General features: G+C 35.3%; 1 protein-coding gene across 1 annotated transcript in view; it reads left to right on the top strand.

Moving 5' to 3' along the window:
* Positions 1–15,258, top strand: part of ABCA12 (ATP binding cassette subfamily A member 12) — a 171,433-nt gene that overhangs the window by 111,595 nt on the left and 44,580 nt on the right. The window contains exons 21-26 of the mRNA XM_090283410.1: positions 2,952–3,131; positions 3,706–4,021; positions 7,158–7,272; positions 13,434–13,763; positions 14,829–14,898; positions 14,986–15,120. Coding sequence (XP_090139536.1) covers positions 2,952–3,131; positions 3,706–4,021; positions 7,158–7,272; positions 13,434–13,763; positions 14,829–14,898; positions 14,986–15,120 — 1,146 coding nt within the window. The remainder of the gene's footprint in view (positions 1–2,951; positions 3,132–3,705; positions 4,022–7,157; positions 7,273–13,433; positions 13,764–14,828; positions 14,899–14,985; positions 15,121–15,258) is intronic.

The raw sequence follows: 15,258 nt of genomic DNA, 5'->3' as shown, positions 1-15,258 counted from the left end.
TCCTTTCTTTTTTAGATTCAGTTGTTGATAGTTGTGAATTTATTGTCTTTTTGATGCTCATGGTTTTGATTCTCTACTTTTTCTTAAATAAGTTCCTTCAAAATTTCATATAATAAGGGTTTGGTCATGATGAACTCATTTAGCTTTACCTTGTCTGGGAAGCACTTTATCTGCCCTTCCATTCTAAATGATAGCTTTGCTGCATAGAATAATCTTGGTTGTAGGTCCTTGCTTTTCATCACTTTGAATACTTCTTGCCAGCCCCTTCTTGCCTGCAAAGTTTCTTTTGAGAAATCAGCTGATCTTCTTTGTGGGTAACTCTCTTCTTTTCTCTTGCTGCTTTTAAGATTCTTTATTTCTAACCTTTGGCATTTTAATTATGATGTGTCTTGGTGTGTTCCTCTTCGGGTCCAACTTGTTTGGTACTTTCTGTGCTTCCTGGACTTGTATGTCTATCTCCTTCACCAAATTAGAGAAGTTTTCTTTCGTTATTTTTTCAAGTATGTTTTCAATTTCTTGCTCTTCCTCTTCTCCCTCTGGCATCCCTATGATTCGGACGTTGGATGTTGGTATGTTTAGAGATGTCCCAGAGTCTTCTTATACTATCTTTGTTATTTTGAATTATTGTTTCTTCTTTCTGTTCTGGCTGAATGTTTATTTCTTTATGTTCCAAATTGTTGATTTGAATCCTGGCTTCTTTCCCTTCACTGCTAATTCTCTGTAGATTTTTCTTTACTTCACTTAGCATACCCTTCATTTCTTCCTTTATGTTGTTGCCATACTCAATAAGTTCTTTAAACATCCTGATAGGTGGCTGTCTCTGTTTCATTCGGTTCTTTTTCTGGGGTTTTGTTCTGTTCTTTCATTTGGGCCATATTTCTTTGTCTCCTCAATTTGAAACCCTCTCTGTGTTTGTTTCTGTGTATTAGGTAGAGCTGCTTTGACTTTCTGTAAAAGCCACTTGTCTGGATGAATGTGTTTTCTTTAAATCCTTGGTTGTCAGACTTCCACATTTTCTGACAATTCTGGGTGTTGTTTGTTTTGAGATTTAGTTGAAATTATTTTTGTGGTTGTTTAGGAAGTGAAGCTTGTCTACCTACACCTCTAACTTGACCAGAAGTTCAGTCACCTAGATATTTTTTGCTTATAGATACAGTCTAGGTAATATCACAGACACATAAGTATGTGCTTGTTGCAACTTCTTTCCTATTAGAAGTATTTGGATAAAATTTTTTGATAAATTAAGTCCTCCTGTAACTTCCTTCAAGTAATGGCAGTCAGATTTCCCATCCAATTTTCCTCAAAGGCTAAGTCAAATGGTTCCCCTTTCTTCAGATCCAAAAACCAACAGTCTTCCCCCTCATTGTCAAAACCTACTGGCATCTTCTATTGCAATGGCTGAGAGTGCAGTGTCTCTGTTGTCAGTCTATGAGTTCTGATCTGGAGCTGCCCCCTTCCTAGCTGTGTGACCTTAGAAAAATTTTTTAACCTCTGTGAGCCTCCATTTTTTGTCTTAATCAGAAGATGTGGAGTGAAGGCATGGCTCTGCCACTAATATTTTTAAGTGAACTGGTCTCTTTGTTTGTTTTCCCACATGTTATTTCCTATCACAGCCAGTTGCTGAATTTTTCTGTAAGTCCCAGTTGCAATTAGGCACTAGGGGTGTTCTTTGTAGTGACAAAGACCACCGCTGTACATCTCTCTTTTGCTCATTTTAAATTCTAATGACAATTAGAATTTTAAAAGTTGCCTTCTGCTAGAAATTTAGTCTTATATTGGACAATGGCAAAGACCTGTTTGGGTTCTATGAGGAGGGATTTATGATATTCACAGCCTTCTCAGTATTCACAATGATGAAATCAGTAAAAATTTAATTGGCCAAGTGATTTATTAACTTGCAATTTCATATTTGCCCTTTGTTTCCATTGATTTCCTAATAAGAAATCATGAAATTGAAAAGCAATTAAATTCTCTTTCTTCCTGAGTAAATACCTAAAATAAAATCTTGATCATTTAATCTAGATTAACACAGATATCAGTAGAGATAACCCACACAGGTTTTAAATCAAACAATATTAGAAAGTTATATGTGTGACATAGATCTCACAGTACCCTAAGAAATGATTCTTTAGCACAACTTATTGAATGATACAGTTTATTTGTTCTACACACTAGGCATACTTTCCTTTGTTTAAATTATTATATTCCCATTCCCTGAACAAAACAGGCATTACTGCTTATTTAAAACTTTCGTCTCTAGTTTATAATTTTCTTTCTAATTGCATATAGATACATTAAAATTTTTTTCACATTTAGTGATTGGTTAATTAAATTGTAGCAGAATACACTTTTAAATTAGCTTGTATTCTTCTTTTTTTTTTTTTTGTTTGTTTTTTTTTTGGTTTTTCAATTACAGTTGTCCCATTTTTCTCCCATTTCTCTCCCCCACCCAGCCCACCCCCTCTCCCGCAATCATATCCCTCCCCGTTGTCCGTGTCCATGAGTCTTTTATACGGGTTCTTTGACTAAACCCTTCCCCCACTTATCCCCCCTCTCTCCCTCCCCCCTCCCCCCTATTGACTGCTATTCTGCTCTTTGTTCTATTTAGTTCTTTTGTTTGTGTTGTTCTTTAGTTTCCTGTATTAGGTGATATCATATGGTATTTTTCTTTCTTTGCCTGACTTATTTCACTGTGTATTATTCTTTGAACTTGAGTTTACTGTACTTGCAATTGAACATTCTGTTTAATGAATATTTGCACAACTGGACACATTTTCCTGAATTTAGAGTACTAGATCTTTTTAGAGTAAATTCTACAACTTTTTATTACTTATAGTCTAGTTTAGCATATACTTACCAAATCATTGTTTTGTCTCATTACTACTAGAAGAAACAACATTCTAATACAATGTTATAACATGCTTTCTGTCTGTTTTGCTTTGCTTCTTCAGACATTCTAAGGCTGAAATTAGAGAACAGCATTGACCTCATTGATCATCTGAACACACTATCTTCCCTATCAGTAAATATTTCCTCCTGTGTTTTATATGATCGTATTCAGGCAGCAGAAAGTATAGATGAAATGGAGAGAGAAGCTAAAAGACTCTCCAAAAGCAATGAACTCTTTGGAAGTAAGTGTTATTCTACTAGAGTTTGAACTTCTCTTTGTATTAAAATTGGCCAAATTCTTCCCTTGCCTCTTTTATCCAGAACTCAGTAAAGTAATCGGGGGGTGGAGGTCATCACTGTCCCCTCTGATGTCCTTAGAAACAAGAACCTTTCATGTAGTCAACCAGCCATATCATCCAAGCAGCCTTCAATTTATGTGTAATTTTGTTGGTATGCTTAAAATTAAGACTGAAAAGGATTTCATAGTTACAGGGTAAAGTTGAATCAACCCTTGTAATTATCGAGATTATTCATTGTAAAGTGTGTGTTTTTGTTTTTTATTTCAGTAAGTGGCTTAGAGTGATATATTTAATCTGGACACTTAGTTTATGATTATATCCTCAAACTCTTGCTTTGAATCGCTAAGGTTGTTACTGCCAATTAGCCATTTTTTCTATAAATTGGGACCCTGAACTTACTGTCACATTACTACTCAATTGCCCATTTGAAAGTCCCTTATGTGTGTGTACCTCCCAAACAATGAATAATGTCAACCATAAAATAACCTTTCTGCTGTTGTTGCCACTCTATTTTTAGGTGTTATTTTTAAGCTTCCTTCTAACAGAAGCCAACACAGAGCCTATGACTCTGAAGATGTCTCTCTTCCTCCTGTCATAAAATATACCATCCGCATGAGTCTCAAGACGTCACAGACTACAAGAAACATAAGGACTAAGATTTGGGCCCCAGGGCCACATAATTCTCCATCACACAACCAGATCTACGGCAGGGCTTTTGTTTACTTACAGGATAATATTGAAAGAGCAATCATTGAATTGCAGACTGGAAGAAACTCCCAGGAAATAGCAGTCCAGGTCCAAGCAATTCCTTATCCCTGCTATATGAAAGACAAGTAAGTCTGTACACATTCAGCCCTTATTAACAATCAGCCACTTTTTTGAGAACTCATTTCTGTCCATTCATTCACATGTATTAAGGGAAAGAGATAATAATATTCACCAAACCTTTGTCAAATGCTTGTTTCCAAGAAAGGTTCTGGTCCACGCTGTAGGGCATAGCTCTAACATTGCTGCTCATGGTTACCAACATGATGGGATCGTTCCTGCTGAACGATCCATGTTTTCTCTGCCAGAATGCAGAACGTTGGACTCCAGCCTTGAGTGCAGGACTGCGTGATTTTCACGTTACCTACTCTCTGCTGGTCTTACCTTTCTATAACCAAATGAGGGAGTTAAATGAGACAATCTCAAAATTTCTCCCAACTCTCATTTAATTAAAAACCTGTCACTAAGTGGTCAATTGTAAAGAAAATTTTGATGGAACACATCATCAAAAGATAAATACAGTGCTACCTAAAACCATGTAATATACTATTAGTACACTTGCTAGGAATGTTTATCTGAAGTGGTTTTGTTGAATGAACAAAAGATGTAAGGAATCATGCTTTTCGAAAACTGAATTTGAATGTTCAAGAAATCTGCCAGTCAGGTAGCACTGAATGGCTCTTCCACTATGACACAGTAAAAAAAGAAAATAAAGGTTAGAAGACTGTTCTCTCATACACAAAAGCTTGAGGCCGAACATTACTTTAAAGAAATTGTACTCATTATTCAGCCAACTTACTGCATTTTCTATGCAATTCAGATGCTTTTGGATTTTTTTCTTTTTCTTTGTATGGATGCATAGCTTCAAGAGCTATATATAGATGAGAAGAGGTTATATAATGCTTTGTGCAGCAGTGATCGGGGCAGACAGGTGAGGATTTTGTCAGTGGGTTGTCAAGGCGAACTGCTGACAGTGGAGGCCAGTCAGGACTCTGCAGTCTAAAGCATGTGTGAAATGCAGTGACGTGCATTAACAGTAAAGACTTAGTGTAAATGACACATGGACGTGGACAACAGGGTGGGGATTGACTGTGGGAGAGGGAGGAGAGAGGCAGGGCAGGGGAGAGCAATGGGAGGAAAATGAAACAACTGTAATAGAAAAACTACTTTTAAAAAACAGTAGCCCTGGCTGGTGTGGCTCAGTGGATTGAGCACCAGCCTGCAAACCAAAGGTCACTGGTTTGATTCCCTGGCAGGACACATGTCTGGGTTGCAGGCCAGACCCCCAGTTGGGAGCATGCAAGAGGCAACCAACCACACGTTGATGTTTCTCTCCGTCTCTTCCTCCCTCCTTTCCCCTCTCTCTAAAAATAAATAAACAAGATATTAAAAACAAACAACAACAACAAAAAACAAACAAACAAAAAAAACAGTAAAGACCCGTGGGTTCAATTAAATGAAAACTCTTACCTATTTCCTTGCTCACTTTTTACCCCTTGTCAATTTTTTTTACCTGGGATGATGGGTATGTGGATGTTTCTTTTAAGACTAAAAGTAATCGTACCGTGTATTTCTATGGGAGGATGATCATAATGCTTTACATGCACATATAAACTGTGCTGCATACAAAGTGCTTTCACATATGTTATTTCATCTGTTCCTCCCAAGAACCTCATAAGGTAAATGGGGGCAGGTATTATTGACCATACTTTCCAGATGAGAAAAATGAAAATTCAAAAAGGTTAAGTAACTTGTCCAAAGTTGTAAAACTGGTAGCGCACTGGTCCTTAGGTTGCAAGACCAGCATTTTTGTTGTTGTTTATCCTGTATCAAATCTAAAATATACAGTTACTCAAGAGAATCACTATGGGGGTTTGTTATTAATGGATGAGGGCTTTTGCCTAATGCTCGCACGAGAAACCACATAAGGCTGGACCTGAACCAGGACAAAATTCATTCAAAAAATATCCTTTAAATGCCTACCTCAGGCCAGACAGTTTCCTAGGAACCAAAAACATTGGATATGGCCCCAACCCTCACTCCTTTTGCACTGAAAAACCCCTCCTATCTCTGATGGTGTTACACTCGGGATGCTAAAGTGAGAATGAATGATGGTGATGTCATGTTCCATTAATACTTGTATTTATCAGGCGGAACTTGAAGGTAATTCCTTAGCCTTATAGATTAAAAGGGAAATGGCCTTGGGATCTTTCTCCTCGTAAAAGCTTTGGTGGAGCCTAATAATGCAAAACAAATCAATGTAGAGCTTCCCTTACTGAGAGCTACTCATTTGCTCAGCTCATAGAAAGGTGGCTAAGGTAGGAAGCTATGGTTCTCAAAGTGTAAGGCCCTGGACCAGCAGCACCCCATCTCCAGGAAAATGTTTAAAATGCAAATTTCTTACCTCATCCCAGATGTAATAAATCAGAAGCTTATGGGTGGGGCTCAGAAATCTGTGTTTCAATAAGCCCTTTGGGTGATTCTGATGAATGTTCAACTTTGAGAAATACTGTGTTGGAACTTTCAGGTACCATGGGAGGTCACTCGGGAATATATGTGGGTCCCAATGAGGTCTTTCACTGACCCTCTGGTTAGCATATTACCAGAGAAAAACATTTCTATACTGTCTATGAAAAATCTCCTGAAGCATTATCTTAAAGAAGCCAAGTTCTTTGTCTGCATTCTAAACTGAATCCTTTGAGCTTTATTTTATCTTATTGGGAAATTTAGTTTAATAATCACTATGAGCTTCCAGAGTAGGTGGATACAGTAATTTGGGAAGATACAGCTTTTAGCTAGATAAACCAATTATCATGTAATTTTAAATTTGCCTTTTAGATAAGAATTTGGTTTAGGCAGAAGGATTTTGAGCCTAGCAATTATATATATATATATAATAATTTTCTGGGACAAGACATACTCAAACACACTTTAAACAATATGGCAATTTTATCTAGCAATTCGGAGCTGTTTTTGTTGTTGTTGTTCTTGCAACATTAGAGCAAGAAAATCATGTGCCTACTGTTAGATCAGCTTCACATTTCATAAGTAAAAGGTATATCAATGATTATTCTCAATTTTAAAAAGCAGTATAATTTAAGTGTAAGGAGGAGTGTCTTCTTTTTATTGCTATCTGCAAGTATGACATTCATTTTGGTCACTGGATTTCTCTTTTTGTTTGTTTGTTTTTGTTTTTTTTTACAGCTTCCTAACCAGTGTCTCTTATTCTCTTCCAATTGTGCTCATGGTTGCCTGGGTTGTATTTATAGCTGCATTTGTAAAAAAGCTTGTTTATGAAAAAGACCTCCGGCTTCATGAGGTACGTTGAGAATTTTTTCTTATTGTGAATAAGGTATATTCCTATAATAATTAATTACTATGATTTGCATTGTACCTATACAAACTCAGAAAGCCTGAGCCATACCTTGTGAATTAGAAATATATTTTATGCATCAAAAAGGCAGCTGAAAAGGCAATATTTTTATCCCCACCCCCAAATTATGTAGATGTTACATGTAAGTGTTTCTGAAAAACAAAATCTTAATAATTCTGAGTAAAATCTAAGTACAATTTATGATTCTAAGACTAATTTTTTGCCCAGAAAGTTACCTATAGGACTTAAGATCTAACAGAAGAAGTATTAAAAACAATAATACTATTAAAGCAAGAAGATTATTGGCATGCTAACTAAATGAGTCCTAATGATGATGTAAATATAAGTATAGATCTAGAGTTGACCTTTGAATAATGAGCAGAGTAGGAGCGCTGACCCTTGCATAGTCAAAAATTTACATATCCCTTTTGACTCCCCCAAAACTTCAATCCCTTGGTATCCACAGAAGACTGGTTCCAGGACCCCCACAGATCAAAATCCTCAGATGCTCAAGTTGCTTATATAAATTGTCATAGATCAGTGCATGCAGTCCACCCTCCCCATTCTCAGATTCCCAGCCATGGAGCGAAAATACTGTTTTTGATCCATAGTGGGTTGAATCTGGGAATGTAAAACCCAGTGATGCAGAGGGCTGACTATATATTTATTTAAAAAATATGCATGTAAGTGGACCCATGAGGTTCAGATGTGTGTTGTTCATGAGTCAACTCTAGATATAGATAGACAAAGACATAGAGACAGAGACAAAGACAGACATAGACATAGAGACATAAACATAGACAGAGACAGAGACATAGGCATGGACAGAGACAGACAGAGACATAGAGACAGAGACAGAGACATATGGCTTGTTTCTGCTCTCAGGAAGCAAATTCTCTTTCCAGTATAACTTGGCTCCTTCAATTATCTTCTCCTCTATCTCCCACTAATTCATGATTTGTAGGCTAAGAATTTATGTTAAGCTACTGACTGATTCAGTTAATAATGTAACAACGGAAGGGAGTATCTAGGATGTAAAGCATGAACTCTTCTTGAGCATATTCTTCATCATTATCGCCAAATCCCAAATATCTTACTTCTTTTTAGAATTTACAAAAAAGCATTGTGTGACTTTTGGATTGTGTTGTAATAGAAATTATTTTATCTTCTCATCCTATAACAAGTCCCTTCTTACATTCACAAGCAAAGAGAAAACAGGAACATTTCAGAACGGGAGCACAATAATTATTGCAAGTCCTGGCTGACAATCTGAGATAATGAGGTTAGGGTAACCTGTTAGTCTAATTGTACTTTTCAAACTCACTTTGCCAGTGCTTTTCGGCAATTGATGATTTCTCCGCACAAGGCATAAATTATGGCTTCATGTTTTTATTAGTTCCACATCAGGCTTCCAAGGCTGTCATATAGTCTGAACCGACACCTGCTACCTTTCTTTGTTTAGTTTCTGGTCGATCCTCACAGCTGCATTTTCAAATTTCAGTTACAAGTTGGTCAATGTCGCCTCCTCTGGCTTGAACCCAGTTGTATTCAGGACTGGCTACCATGGTTTCTTAGTTCCAATTTAAAAACTTGAATCCATGCCTTGGACCATGATTTTGGTTGCAAGTTTTACCTTATATTTTTCTTTCAGATTCCTGGTACTTAGAAGTGAATCTTCAAAGATTAAAGAGAAACTTTGAGGTAGAAAACTGTGATAACAACTAAGTTATTTTCTACTTCAAAATAAATATCTACCTTAAAAATACTATTTGTGGTAGAAACACACAATAAATATGTGTGGATATACATATATGTGATATATATATGTATAAAATACATACATCATATTATTGTATGTCTTAAAAATGGTAGTTTCTAAGTGCATTTATATATGTCACCAAAAAATTATCAAAGCATAATGAAGAATCCTTTCTCAACTTAAGACATAAAAGTAATTTTAAACAGTGAACCAGTTTCTGCTTGGTAGCTCTGTCTTCATTTTTCAGGCATCTGCCTTCAAAATTTAACCACCTGATCTTGGAGGTCAAAGTCATATAATGAAAGATCATGAAAGATCAGTGAACTTGGAATCAGAGAATCAGGCTCTGAGTCTTCCAGTTCATATTCACTTGGGTCCAATCCCTTAAATTTTCTGAGTGTTATCATCAAGACTTCACTCAGCACTATATTTCCAGAATGTAGCTCTCTCACTGACAAAAGAGAAGAAACATTCAATTATACATATTTTATCAGTTCCAGGGTAATGATTTTTTCCTACACATTTTAAAGCCTCTGAAATTGGGATGCGTTTAATAGGGTGTCATAATTTATTTGGCAGTTATTTTTCTTTCTTGGTTGCATGTAAAATAATGGCATGTCTTAAAATCGGTGGTGTCCTAAATTCAAAGGAATCGGGTCTATTTATGAGATGAATGGAAGCAGGTGAAGAATGAGTAGAATATGCCCGGTGTCTCCTGCTCAGCCTCCCTCCACTGTCCATTGTTCTAAACTAACTTCCTCCCTTTTAAAGATAAAAAAGCTGAACACAGGAAGTGGTAGGTGACCTGCTGAAAGCTATGGGGCTAGTTAACAGTAGACCTTGCTAGAACTCAAGTATTTTGACTTCCCATCCAACTCTCCTAGCATAGAATCTTATTGAACCTTATTTTACTAGCATAGAATCTTTTGAAGATGATGATAATCTCTTAGGTTACCAGAGATTCAAAGTCACTTTTTAATGCCATTGTTTTATATTTAGTTAAGGTATAAAGCTACCCACTCTCTGCTTCCTTCTATTCCAAATTAAATCCAAAAAGTAAAAAAACAACTATTTTTCTTCTGTAATTGTTCTCAAATCTGGGCAAAACCAAGTGAGTTGTTATTTCAATGAAACCATTAATCTTTTACTTTCTTATGGTATGACTCCAATGAATTCCTTTAACTTGCTAAAGAAATTAGCACAAATATAAATGATAAATAAGTTTATTGATGAAATTAAGACTGTAGTTTTTAAAAAGTATTAAAATTTTTTTTCAATTGGGTCTTCTGCATTCTTTGCTTTTAAAAATCAAAATATAAAAGCCATATAAAAGCTGCTTTTACAATACATAGAACAGTCCTTTTTACATATAATATATATGTGTATATTATATATTATTTTCCTGATATGTTTCATCCATTTGATCTAATATAAGTCATTTATGGGAATTTTAGTGCTCATATTCAGTTGGAGTTGCTCTTTCTCAGTTTAGTTAGGTAAACTAAAATACCTGTTAGCTTCAGAGATGTTACCAAGAACTCTGCAAGGATTTTTAGTCCTTTGGTGCTTCACTTTAGCTTTTATGCTTTTTTTGACATACATATTCATTCCACTAGTGGAAATTTGGAACATTCCAAGTAATGATCACAACATCTTGTGCATCCTTTTAATATATATTCAAGAGAATTTTTTAAATGGAGGTAGAAAATATTCTTTACAAATTAGTGCTTGACATCCTTTTTGAATTGAATAAGTAAATATTCCATTAAATATATGAATACTTGTCAAGTAAATATATGAATAATTATGGTTTATTTTCCTGATAGCACTAATGCCAGCCCCAGTTCATAAGCTTCTCTTGAATGTGGCAACATATTTATGCAAAATGTTACCGAATCTTTTCTCATTATTTTCTGCCATAAACTGGGGCAGGCTTTGGCCACTGTCCAGAAGGGTTTTCCTTGAGCAGCAGGTTATCAGGTATTGATTAATTGTTGTGACAGATTTGGAGGCATGACACACATGACTCTGCTTACAAAGCTGGCACCCCACGGCTGTCACTTTGAGGAGCAACCAATGCCATCCAAGAAGGCATAGCCAACCATTCTCTGTGGACCATCTTCCATCAGCAAGTTTGGTCTTGTTTATTATAACAAAATTGACAGTGAATCTGGATAATTTATGGATGACTTACATGCTCTGGCTCTTTATGAAAACAGCTGTTCTCATGGCATAAAACCCTGAAGTTTAACACTGAAGTTTGTTTCATGCTAGCATGTTAAGTAGTGAGTATTTTGAAAGCACCTAACTCAATTTGTTTTTATCAAAGGCAATAATCAGTCTCCACCTTTTACCATTCTTAGGAATAGGAATCTGATCTCAAGTCTCAAAATTTTCAAAACTACAATGATAAGCACCTTTAGTCCTGGTCTTCAGGTCTGCCCAATTATACTTTAACAAGGCAATGAATGGAGAACTTTCTAAATATATAAATGTGTTGTACTGCAGCTCTCAATCGTCAGGGAAGGAAAACCCATTTATGCTCATGGAGTCAACTTTATTTTATGTCCTCAATAGTGTCCTGGATAGTTTATACCCACTTTGGGAAATATATTAACATTGTCTCCTACTGACATACTTTGGAGAATAGATACTTTTGTGAAGGCCACATAAATTTGGTGGTGAATATTATTAGCTTTGGAATAGCCATATGGGTTCCATAACTCCTCATTAATTATATTTAAAAAGGCAGAAACTCAGTTAAAAAAGCACCTCAAAATAGAAATAGAAAGAAAGTCAAATAAAAAGCTAACATATCATGATCATAGTTGAGTGGGTGCATATCTCTGAAATGTAGTCATGAAACATGATGCAATAATTATATCAAATGGGTTGGGGTACATGGAAAGAATTTCTAAAATAAGATCTATGAGGTCTTTTTTCACATCAAAATGCAATTTTGTTTTCAATGATGGATAAGTGACAATTGGAGTAAACCTCCAGAGTGAATCTTTGCTCCGTGCTGATATTTTTACTTTGACCCACACATCTATTCTTATGGAAACATAGGTAGAGTCTTGACATCAAATGGTGATAGGGCCTGGGAAGAGTGAAGCAGTAGGGAGAAAACAGGGTGAGGAAAGGGCGAAGTTAAGAGGAAAAGTCAGAGGCTTTTTCTCGGTGGTGGTTAGTTTAAAGCACACAGCTTAAACTATTGGCAGTCAGGTAGCTGTTTCCATGGTAACAACCAGAACAGCAGGGTTATCAAAATGTGGTAAGTTATAAAGGCAGAAAGTAAAATTCATTCTCTTGCTTACAGAGCGAAAGATCCAGTGCATTTCCTAATATTTTTTCTAGACAAGTTAAGTTAAAAAAGTGGGGATTATAAAGTTAGTAGAATATTTATTTTGGGTTATTTTTATAAAATACTGGATTCAGAAGCTTAATATTAATTATGAATTATTAAAACTAGAGGCCAGGATATCCAGGTTCCCCCAAAGTATCACATGTCACCAAATTCAAGACAACCAATGTCCAGGGGGCTTTAGATCTTTCAGAATCTTTCTGAGTTAATGCACAAACACATCATGCTGGGCTGTTTTTCTACCTTTGTAAATACCTTGGCTTCTATGAGTATCACCAAGTTATAAAGAAATATTAATTGAGAAAGGGATATAGAATATCTAAGATATATGAGTTAATTTTGACTGTAGGAATGTGTTTTGGGGAACAAATATGACAACCTTGACCTAGACTGCCAGTGATGTTAAAGATGGGGACAGAAAGCCTCCCTTCAAAGTTTCCATGTTTCAAATTCTCAGGAATCAAATCTGTTTTATTTCTTCCAGGAACATGAATATTGACTGTTTATTTAAAAAATTATGTAGTTTTATTATATCAGTCCCAACATTGAATTTGCCATGGTTTTCACTAGCTGGAAATAATCACGACTGCACAAATGTCATTCTCATGTTGTAGAATTCTTCAGGGGATATCGTAAATTTTGATAGTCTACTCTAAACTAACTTAATCTGGAGACATCAGTTAGATACCAGTTATAAAATGGAATTGTAGAAGAAAAAAACTTCACCATCAAAATTATTTATTATTTCATTATATTCTGGGCACTCTGGGAGCATAAGCATACAATCTAAGATGGGCTAGAATAAATGGTCATATTAACATCATGTAGCATGTATAGACCAATACTTGACTTATGAAAATTATTAAGATGCCTACCTAATTCATATATGTGAGTATTTCATGGGTATTTTTGCATGGCACAGAAAAATTGTTACTTGGGAATATATGAGCTTGAGCAGCAGCTAACACTTTTTCCTTCTTGCAGTACATGAAGATGATGGGTGTGAACTCCTGCAGCCACTTTTTTGCCTGGCTGATAGAGAGTGTTGGATTTTTACTGGTTACCATCGTCATCCTCATCATTATACTCAAGTTTGGCAATATTCTTCCTAAAACAAACGGGTTCATTTTGTTCCTGTATTTTTCGGACTACAGCTTCTCGGTTATTGCCATGAGCTATCTCATCAGTGTCTTCTTTAACAACACCAACATCGCAGCTCTGATTGGAAGCCTCATCTACATCATTGCCTTTTTCCCATTTATTGTTATGGTTACAGTTGATGATGAGTTGAGCTATGTAGTAAAAGTGTTCATGGTGAGTCAGCTGTCACATGGAATGGCCAGTGTGTGAGAAAAATGGACCCTTTTTTGTTTTGGTTTTACACTCTCAAACTGAAAGTACATGTACACTTATTTAAATTTAAAACTTTAATGATGCCAAAATAAGCTTAATTGTCCTAATGATAATTTTTTCTGCATCATTGTATACCATACAACTATAAGACTATGAAAAGGAAACACTTTCCCCATAGTTTCTAAAATCATAAGTTGATACTGTTGAGAAATAGTTCCTGAAGAAAGAACAGTAAAAATATAACATGTCACATTTTAAAAAGTATCAATAATTCTGACTTTAAAGCCTCTATTACTGGAATTATTCTCATATATCAATGATTTTCATGGTTTTCATAACATGCAATATAATTTACAAGCATAAGAACAAATGCACTGGCAATATATTATCAATTTTGAATTCTTTTCTGCCTTTTAATTCAAATGTGCTAAATTAATTTAAGAATTTTAGTGAAAGCATTAAGATTATGAACTTTGGAAAGCAGAAGTAAACCTCTTTATTGACTAAAAGCCATATTACAACTTTGCTTGCCATAAAGAAATAAAAAGTGATAAATAACTTCCATGTAATTTTGACTACTTTGGGTTTAAACGAAACTTAAAATTTTAGTTTGTTGCAATAATAAATATTCAATTAATTGATATTTTAGTGTTTTTATCAATACTTCTGTTATCTGAAATCAATTTATGAAGTAAAAACACATTTTGGCTGGCCTCTAACATTTCATTTGATTTTAGTCTTAACATTGCATTACTTTGTACTTATCTATTTTATAAGTTGCTGAGAAACATTTAATAATTTTCTATATATATTTGGATATCTGACAAATATCTTTCAAGTTATAATTTTTCAGTTCATATTCTGCCATTTTCTCTCCTTTCAGAGTTGTAGCATACTTGGTAAGAGACCTCTGTATTTTTAAACATGATTTTATCTACATGGGTCCAAAGCTTTAAGTATGTTAAGATCCATCTGGATGAAAATATGTAATCTGGAAGAGCTCTCATTGCTTTGTTTTCTTCACAGAGTCTTCTATCGCCAACAGCATTCAGCTATGCGAGTCAATATATCGCACGATATGAAGAGCAGGGCATTGGTAGGCTCCTTTCTTTAAATGTGGATTTTATTGTTCCAAACTGCAATACATCTCACACAAGAATAAATATGTGTGTTCACTTTATAGGTCTTCAGTGGGAAAATATGTACAGCTCACCGATTCAGGATGACACCACCTCCTTCGGCTGGTTGTGCGGTCTGATTGTAGCTGACTCTTTCATTTATTTCATTATTGCTTGGTATGTCAGGAATGTTTTCCCAGGTATGGACTTACTTCCTATACATACCTGCTTCTTATGGTTGTCACCACTAGGAATTGGCTAATGTATATTCTCTAATATTTGATTTACCATATATAATTTTTAAAAATAAATATTTAAATTCCAAAATTAACTAAAAT

Source organism: Furipterus horrens, unplaced genomic scaffold (genome assembly GCF_987537825.1).
Source record: "Furipterus horrens unplaced genomic scaffold, mFurHor1.1.pri manual_scaffold_1, whole genome shotgun sequence".
Taxonomy (NCBI): domain Eukaryota; kingdom Metazoa; phylum Chordata; class Mammalia; order Chiroptera; family Furipteridae; genus Furipterus; species Furipterus horrens.
Note: the sequence above shows the minus strand (reverse complement) of the source record. Positions and strands in the feature narration are given on the sequence as shown.